This window comes from Acartia tonsa, chromosome 1, assembly GCF_053477335.1.
Source record: "Acartia tonsa isolate MP-2025a chromosome 1, ASM5347733v1, whole genome shotgun sequence".
NCBI lineage: Eukaryota > Metazoa > Arthropoda > Copepoda > Calanoida > Acartiidae > Acartia > Acartia tonsa.
This window is the reverse complement of record NC_137260.1, coordinates 57,659,721-57,669,743: the sequence shown is the minus strand read 5'-3', so window position 1 is coordinate 57,669,743 and position 10,023 is coordinate 57,659,721. Positions and strand designations below refer to the sequence as shown.

The following is a 10,023-nucleotide window of genomic DNA, read 5'->3' as shown; positions in this document are numbered from 1 at the left end:
TAAAAAAATCCTTAAAAGATGCAGATTTCAAATCTCCCTCTAACATTAAAAATCCTTCCAAATATCCTAGTGAATATATTATCATGGACAGAGTTATGAAAAACTTAGTTTTTAAAAAATAAACTGATTATTTAATATATTGTCATTTTGCACTCAATTTAACCTTTCACTGGTCTAAAGGTGTATTTTTCAGAGAACTAAAGAGATATGACAATGGCCGATATTTATCTACACCCTCATTGATGATGCACAAAATTACCCCTTCTGTAAATTGCAATTAGTGGATGAAATGTTTGGACAGTCAACTTTATTAACTAACCAATCAAAATCTATTAGAAGCCCCAAAATTGTTTAGCTAACGAATAAGAAAACGTTATTGTAAAACTTTGGGAACTTGTGTAATACACCGCTCATTGTCTCCTCTCTCTCTGAAACAATTGCTTTACGGATACGTTCTAGTCACGGAGAAGCTGCGTTCTAACACCTCATACTTGTAAATAAAAATTTTACAAAGATACTAAGTCTAATTCTATCTAATTCATTAAGACATAAGTTATTATATTTTACTTTATTAAACATAAATTTATAAAACATTGAAGCAAATATGTAGAAATACAGATCATTTTGACTAGTAATATAAAATTAACAAAAAAATATGAAAAATATAATCGGGAATTGTAAACTACTGAGGAATTAGAATTTTTGAAAGTTAAAAGGAATTGTACTTTTAAAAAAAAAATTTGGAAAGACATTAGGCGAGGCTTAATTAAGGAGAAAATATTTTTTTTAATTCAAAAGGTTATTAGTTTTATTTACTTTTACAATAATTTAGCTATTACTACAAAAATATTACTAATATTATATTATCATGATATTCAAAGAGAAAAATTCATAGATTTTTTTTGTAAATTTGAATATACTTGATATTATGATAATAAATGCTAGTAAGTATAAATGGCACAATAAATGAATAGTTATGGTTTTAAATTAGAATAAATAAATAAATAATTATTGAGAGACACTAAAAAAATTCTACAATATGCAGTTTTATGTATATTATATATATGTGCACTGTAAGAAAAAAATTCTTATATATGAAAAATTTATTACAGTTGTCTATATCAAGTTTCATATTTCATAAACATAGAAAGTTAAATAAAAAGTATCTCAAATTTAAAATTTTAAATACATGAAACATTTTTAAAAAATATAAATTTTCATATTTTACAGTGCACTTTGAATAAATTGACCAGAATAGTTGCATTTTGAATAAAAATATTTAAATTAAAGATAAATTAATTTTTAAATATACATTTATTAACAATAAGGTACTCGGAAACAAAAATAAATTAAATAAAATATAAAAAAAGATTCATAAGTAATAATTGAAAAAAAAAACATGAACTGGAAAATATTTTACAAAGTTAACTTTTAACAATATCAAACAGATTTTTTATTTGAACCTTTTTTAAAAATTGGTTTAGGGTAATTTAATACTACATTTTACATTTAAAAGATTTTTCAAAGAAATCAACTAGCATTAAAGCCAGGCTCAGCAGCCACTACCCAACTGCCCCAAAAAATATCAGTGTGAAATTTTTAAGAATTAACAAAAAAAAATGGTCAATTACTATTCTATAAATTGCAAACCAATCACTTGAGTATCCAAGTTCCAGTAAATAGTCATTTTTTAAGCGGCTGGCTTGCGGCTGGCTAGCGGCTGACAAGACCTGATATTAAGAATCTGCATGATGCCCAAACTACACCATTTAACAGTATTGCAAATGAGATCAAACTATTTTAGATCCTAAAATTTTGTTATAAGTATTTTGAGTAAAAAGATTTTAAGTGATTTTGAAAATATATGGGTTCTTTAAAAAATTTAATCAGAGAATTAACTGCAGGGTAGCTGCACTACCATTTGTTTTTTTTTGTACGAAACCTTTTTATATTTCAAAAAATATTATCAGAAAGTGGTTTTTATTAGAAACTTATAAAGATTTTAATATGATATTATATGATATATAAGGCTTTTTACAAAAATTGTGTTGCTGTTATTCTCCGATTTTATTCCCTGAGAACCCATGCCTCAAAAGATTGGTCCAAAAAAGGAAATATTTATCTGTGTTACACTCGACTAGTTAATTATAAACTCGATTATCTGATCCATACAAATGTGTCACTTCACAGTGGATTAAAATGGACAAAAAATTATTGGTAACAAAATATCCAGACATTTTAATTATTTTAAATCTTGTATTTAAAACTAGTTGAGAGAAGAGAAGTTTAAAAAATTCATTACACTCAAATATTCATGAAAAAAAATGGATTAAAATCATAGGATATCTTTCTTTTGTCCTTGAAATCAACAATTCAACATTTACATCAAAAAAATTTGGATTTGTTTTGTCCATAAAATGCTGGGTATAGATCACTGTTGAATAATTTAGTTCCAAAATAGGCAATATGATTTCAATAATTTTTGGATGATTTTTTTTTTCAATAGAAAATCATTTTATATCACACTCACACAAGCAAACACAAAATAATATGAAAAATAAAAATTTGTTTTCCAAGATCGTTATTAATGTTTTAAACACTGTAAAAAGATAATCCCAAACAAAAACCTTAAATAATTATTACAAAAACAAAAAAAACGGCACCTATTTCTTATAGTGTATGTTTTAATTAAATCATATGAATGTGTTTGTTTGTGAGTTGATTATAGTGATATATAGTTGTATAGACCAACTAACAATCAGCTGATTATTATTATTGAAATAGTTTGTAGATTATCTGTTGAGATGGAAGCTATATCCTTGATTGGTGCCCCCAACATCAAAGTTGACACTGACACTGCTATGGCTACCAATGTTGCGGTAGTTGGACAAATAATATTCCTGAAAGTACATATTTGTTAGTTAATTAGTTGCATATGTTTAGGATTATAAGTAGCACTGCTACTATCTAACATGGGTCTATCCGTACGTCCTTCTTTCCTACTGTTTTTTTTCTTCTCGGTATATGAAGATATTCCTTTAAACACACAGAAGTAATAACCGATAAAATGTCAAAGAAAATATAACAATAAACCAATTTACAGTTTAAATAAAAAAAAATTAGAAATTCTAAGCAATAGTACAGCTACTGTAAGCGTATTAATGTGTGTCTGCACTTGTCTGTAGAGGACGATATAGGATTTAAAGGCTATTTATAGAGAAAAAAAATAGTTACTTACAACCCTTTGACTTACTGATTCATGGACCTTAAAAGGTAAGACAATGGACGGCAAATTCACCCAAAGATGATACATTAATAACTCTTCTGTAGATAAAAATATTTGAAAAGTTTTGACAACACAAGTTTAATCCTACCAATCAAGATTAAAAAAATTTAAGCCAACTAATAAGATAACTTATTTGTCTGTAGTTTATTTTACAAACTAATGTTCCCTCCCCCATTGTAGAAGATTATAGCAACTTCAATAATAATTTTAAAAATTTAACAAAGTCATTTTTTTATCTCCAGAAGCTATGGCTCACCCTACCACTTACTGACCAAAACAATCAAATTTTACCACGATCTAAGCCTTCATCAATAATACATTTCATTCATATGGGAGGGTCGCGCCATCAGGGATGGCATTCACACACAAAAAAATGAAGACAAAAAAAGTCCCTCAAAAACAATAAAAATGAGGGATGAGGAGAGAAGGAGTTGGAAAGAAATCCCCTAAAAAAGAGATGGATAATCCCTCATTTTTATGACGTCACATTGAGCGACTTTCTTCGTCTTCAAAAAAATATTTATCATGTCTTTAATTTTTTTACTAATAACTTATGAAGTTAAGCAAAATATTTTCCTATATTTGAAGTAAATGCTGGATGTGAGTATATAAGATCTTGATAACGGCAAAACTCATTGGGCTGTACTAAACTTTTAAATTGTATAGGGGGTCAGCTTCTAGTGTTTTTTATTTAGTTGCCCAAAAAAAGTCGGTCATTAAATTTTTTTTAGCAGATCTATTAAAGGTGAGTAAATTTGTGAATACCCCCTCTAAAATAGCTGTAAGGTAAGTAGTCATTTACTTCATGTTTTGTGTATTTTTTTATTTCAAATCTATATAATCAACGTAATAGGCTGAGATTCAACTATATACCATTCATACTAGTGTATTAATCAATATTTGAATTACATTTTAGATTAGATAAGATTGATTGATTGATAGGTTATTGCAAATAGAATCTGCAATATTGCAACCCAGCATATAACCTTTTTAATAGGAAGGGAAAGGACAGTGGTAGAAAAACTAAACAAAACAAGGATGATAACATCCATAAAAGTAAAGCTCTAAAATTAGATGGTAAGACAAACGAACATTAACACTATGCGAATATCAGAACTGAATAAGCAGAATATTAATTCATAAGTCTAAACCATAATCACAATGCAAAATTGCTAATAATACAAGATATTATTTAAGGACATACGTACACTTTTAGGCCTCATGCTTAGCTTATTGTACTCAGTTGTTCTAGGAATCATTATTTTAAAAAAGCACAAACATTGGAAAAGAAATAAAAATTGAAGATAATGTTTACGAGAAAATGACACGGAAAAAAGTTATTAGTATAAATAAAATCCTCATAAAAAGGGGTCTTTCTTTGCTTTGGTTAATCAAATTTAAAAAATCCATTTAAAGAAGTGACAAGTGCCTGTTCATGTTTGTATGTAAAACATTTTATACAAATATTTGCATGCTACACATAAAAGCATTCTTAGGTTGGGAGGATGGCAATAAATATTCCTCCTTAAAACCTTATTTGACTTAAGAACATTAATAAACCATAAATCTGTTATAAAAATAATATTATAAACTTCTGCGATTGTTCTTAAAATATATTTTGTGAACTACCATGGACCGTTTTAGGTAGTTATCATTATACGATAAATATCTTTTTTTTTCAAATTGATAATTTTGTGTCAAAAAATAGGATGGTTGATATCAATATAGAAATACAGCATTATTAATTTAGTAAGGGCAAAACAGTTTCACTTATCACTTAGGATAGAAAACATTAATTTGAAGAAAAATTAATCTAATGATGAAATATATTGTTATAGATAAAGCAATATGTAATCAGAACTTAATAGAAAGGCGAAATTTTAAATTTGATTAAAGTTATTTCAGCCAATGTAATATGTATATTAAAAGATTATAACATATTAAACAATTTTATATATTAAATATTTATCTTAAGAGAGCAGATATATTTTCTACCATCCAACTGTTGCTAATTTTTAAAATGACATACAATAACATAATTTTGAGGAACACAAAATTCTCACACCCCTTGAATTTCAAATTTTTTTATAAATTATATTTTGCAAGTTAGAATTCGAGCAAAACACAATAAAATTCGCAAAATTATTGTCAAGATAGTAAGCATAGTATATCTCCTCCATAAGCATTTCCGCTTTTTATAAAAAAAAAGTTAGTTTAAGATTAAGCCTAGGTATCTAGTTTTTTTAAGTTTATTTGCAAATGAATGTGCAGCTGTACTTTTAATTGAATCAATCAAAGTATATTTTTTGCTGTGTATTTTTTTGTACTTGTAATAATCTATTAAAAATTTTCAAAATGTACTTTATATTTGAATGTAAAATCCTTTTAAATAAAGTACACTTGAAGCATGATTTAAATGACTAATACAGAAATTATTATCAAAAAAAGACATTATGTACTGTTTGTATATACAATTTATTGCGGTATTACGTGAAAAATTCTGTATATGTTAGATGGCAATTGTTGGGGGAATAGGGGCAGTGGTTTAAATTATACGACATTATTCTTTCCCTTCCTTAGAGTGTCGTTTACCTGTTGGTTTTGTTGTCTGGGTTGTCTGAGTAGGTCAATTTCAGCTTCATCATAATCATACAGAGGAATATCATGGGCAGGTGCTACATCACCATATTCAACTTCCTAAATGAATAAACTTCATCATAATTATACAGAGGAATATCATGGGCAGGAGCCACATCACCATATTCAACTTCCTAAAATGAATAAATTTCATCATAATTATACAGAGGAATATCATGGGCAGGTGCTACATCACCATATTCAACTTCCTAAAATGAATAAACTTCATCATAATCATACAGAGAAATATCATGGGCAGGAGCTACATCACCATATTCAACTTCCTAAATGAATAAACTTCATCATAATTATACAGAGGAATATCATGGGCAGGAGCCACATCACCATATTCAACTTCCTAAAATGAATAAATTTCATCATAATTATACAGAGGAATATCATGGGCAGGTGCTACATCACCATATTCAACTTCCTAAAATTAATAAACTTCATCATAATTATACAGAGAAATATCATGGGCAGGAGCTACATCACCATATTCAACTTCCTAGTATTAAGCAAGATCTTTATATCTGTGTTGATTGATCAATTTTTAGAGTTTTAAAAAGACCAAATATTTTTTTAATCAGGGCTATTTTACCTTTACCGTTCAAAATAACATACACCTTACCTAAGTTGAAAGCTTTTATTAAATCTAAAAACATCTTTAAAGCTTACCTTGGCAATATTTCGTTTGCCATATCCAGACTTTTCCTCCTCATTAACTGGATCCTGGTAGTAAATATAGTAGAGTTCATCCTGCAGAGGATCCTCTACCTCAGGACCTGTCTCTGTCAGTGCGTTGGAACTTTCATACTGGGGCTGGTAGTTGGATTCAGACCCAATAGTGAATGAAACATATTTGTCTTCTTCGGGGAGGTTGCTTTCTCCAGTTATCAGAGAAATTATGGGAAATTCTTCATCGCCGAAAGAAAGAGGATCATAACTTTGGGCTGTGGGAGGGGCAGGGGTGTAGCTTGGCAGGATTACGGGTGCCTTGGTAGGTTCACTTTTAATGATATTAGTGGATGGTGCATATTTGATTGACTTTGATTGGGGAGGAAGATAGGAGGGTTTAGGTGTTGTGTTGGGAGCATTGTATAGTCCTGTGGGTTGGGCAGGTGCAGGTGCTTCATAGGCTGGCGGCACGGCTGGGGCTGAATATTGGGGAACGGGTGCGGGAGCACTATAGGTGGACGGTTTCGAAGGGGCTTGGTAAGCAGGGGGAGCTGCTGGGGCGCTGTATTGAGGTGCAGGAGCGGGTGCACTGTATTGAGGTGGAGGCGCGGGAGCGCTGTACTGTGGTGCAGGGGCGGGTGCGGGAGCGCTGTATTGCGGTGCAGGAGCAGGTGCGCTGTAAGCTGGAGCTGCAGGTGCGTTATATTGAGGAGCTGCGGATGGGGCAGGAGCATTATATTGGGGAGCTGGGGAGGGAGAGGGAGCTTTGTATGTTGGCTTAGTGTATTTAGTTGGCACAGCGGGTTCTGCCTTAAATGGAACATACTGCGGCTTAGGCTGGCTTGTTACCAGCTTGTAGGAGGGTTTAGGATTGTATGTGGGCTTATTGTAGGTTGGCTTGTTGGGCCTGTACTTAGGTTTGCTGATACTAGCTGCCTGCTCGGCTGTGGATTGAATGTAGGGAACAGCGGGGACTGGGGCACCATAACTGCTGGAAATCTGGACAGGATTCTTCTGGACAGGGGCGGAGTAAGAATTTGAGGCAGGTGGCGAATACGAGTTGGTGGCGGGTGGGGAGTAGGAGTTGGCGATGGGTGCGGAAGGTTGGTCGGTGATGATCGGCGGGGGAGGGGAGTTGGAGTGGTGAGGGGCGGAGTAGTCGTCGGTTTGGGCGGCTGGAGCGTTCGCTATGGCTACGTCTAGGGTCACCAAGTCAACATCCTTAAATTAAAAATATTCAGAGTTTTAGAATATTTAGTTTTGAACCTATTACAAGCAAGTACTAATTAACAACAATTAAAAAGAAAAAAAATTAGTTTACATTGACTCGAAAAGAAAAATAGATTGGCCTTTAAACAAGTTTATATCAAACCAACAGTTCCTGTTTTTTTTGTCTATGATGATACAAGCTAGGACTAAATAGTTAAATCCTAGTGCAATATCACTGCACTGTAGAAAGCTTATAATTTGTGTCATAAGAAAGTTTTACGTATAAAGGACAGACATGTGTACAAAATAAAACTTGTCATAAAATAGATGAACTGCCAGTTTTAAAGTACTAGCGGCTACTCTCCTAGAGGCCTCTAGGGGCACTTGAGGAGGAGAGAGTCAAATTTAATATTTCAATTTCTTATTTTAGATTTTAAAAGAAAAAGAAAAAAAAATTTTTTTTTTTTAGGGGGGTAGCCCCTTCCCCCCTCATTATTAATTTTAGTTTTTAAAATAAATTTTACAAATTTTCGGGGGGGGGAGATTTTTCATTTTTTGGGAGGTGGGGTTGTCCCACCCCCCAAGAAAATAGTTATAAACCTTCCCGGGACCTACGAGAAGCTACCCTGTTAAGGAGAACCCGATCGGTTCAGCGGTTAGCGAGATTTTTCGATACAGACACACAGACAGACAGACACACAAACAGACAAACATCCTGTTACTTTAGTATAAGGATATGCATACCTGATATTTTGACCCCTGAGAAATAGGCGCATTCTCGTCAAACCCAATCGGAGTCCAACCACTATAGTCCAACTTTTGAGGCTGCTGCGCGTATGTTGGCTGCTGTACAGGCTTGCTAACCGGTCTCGCAGCCGCGTACGGTTGGCGAAGAGGTGCTCTCACCGGCGGCTGCGGCTGTCTGTAGCCAGGTTTCTGATAGCTGGACACTGGGTAGTTGTTTCGATGCCCGCCGTTGCCGCCGTAAGATTTAACTTGTCTATAACTTGGCGATGAAACTTTAAGTCTTGGATTGACATGGCGCGGCCGTGTAGAGCTGGAGGTGGTGGGTGGGGCGCTCAGGAAGAACTTGGGGATAAAGAATGCCTCTGAGTTGACCTGCACAACGCTAGCTGCCAGACAGCTCAATGTGATTACCTGAAAAAGAAAGAAAAATTCAGATTTATTTTGCAATTAAAACAAAGTTAAACATCTAATATAGTGTTGTTTTGTAGCTTTTGAAAGTGAATACAATAAAACAAATTTGTGTGTGTATTTGTTTAAAGTATCAGGAGTTCTATAAACATTTAAAAAACAGTCTCTTAGAGTAGAAAATAAAAAAGGGTGCATTTAAAGCAAATAAACATTTTTAATATACTTGTGTACAAAGACGTCCAAGGGGGGAGGGGGGCCAATCCTTAATTTTTAAATTTTACTATACGATATAAAAATTTAAGACACTAACCCCCCCCCCCCTACAAATGAATTTGGCACCCTTGAAATTTTAAATTTTTTACCCCTTCCCCCCCCCCCAAAAAAAAAAAAAAAAAAATTAGCTTGGACGTCCTTACTTGTGTATGTAACATTTAATGAATATGTAGACAATAATGCGTCATTTAACAAACAATTTCACACACACACACTGGCACAAACAGCTATTTTAGTCAGGAAGGAAGGGAAAATTGGGCTGTTTATTACACTAGTCCCCAAAGTTTTATAATAATATTTTCTTATTCGTTGGCCTAAAAACTTTTGGTACTTTTATTGAATATTGATTGTTTTTTAAGTGTGGTGTCCAAACGTTTCAACCATTAATTGTAATCTACAGAAGAAGTAATTTTGTGTATCATCATTTGGGATGTACATCAATTTATCAGCCATTGTCTTATCCATTTAGATCCCTTTAAATAGCGACAACGCCCCCTAGAAGCCTCTAGGGGCACTTGAGTAGGGAGGGGAGTTGAATTAGATAACCTATTTTTTTTTATTTTATATTTAAAAAGAAAAAGTAGAAAATTTTATTGTGGGGGGGATACCCTATAAAGGAGAATTGTATTGGTCGAGCGGTCAGCGAGATCCTTTGGTGCTAACAGACAGACATACAGACATCCTGTTACATTATTATAAGGGTTTAGCAGCTAACTGGCTGATTAGAAATAGAATAAAAATACACATTAGGCAAGACAACAGCAAAAAATTAATATAAATTATTT

The 10,023-nt window shown here is 32.6% G+C and overlaps 1 protein-coding gene across 2 annotated transcripts in view; it reads right to left on the bottom strand.

Moving 5' to 3' along the window:
• Positions 1-553: 553 nt before the first annotated feature.
• Positions 554-10,023, bottom strand: part of LOC145324680 (uncharacterized) — a 78,992-nt gene continuing 69,522 nt past the window's right edge. Inside the window, exons 2-5 of one of the 2 annotated variants that reach the window (XM_080167274.1) lie at positions 8,555-8,968; positions 6,602-7,822; positions 5,879-5,983; positions 554-2,900 (exon numbers count right to left, since the gene is read on the bottom strand). In XM_080167274.1, coding sequence (XP_080023400.1) covers positions 2,793-2,900; positions 5,879-5,983; positions 6,602-7,822; positions 8,555-8,968 — 1,848 coding nt within the window. In that variant the 3' untranslated portion in view covers positions 554-2,792. Of the gene's footprint in view, positions 2,901-5,878; positions 5,984-6,117; positions 6,208-6,601; positions 7,823-8,554; positions 8,969-10,023 lie in introns of those variants that run through there. The other variant, XM_080167282.1, reaches the window with a different exon arrangement.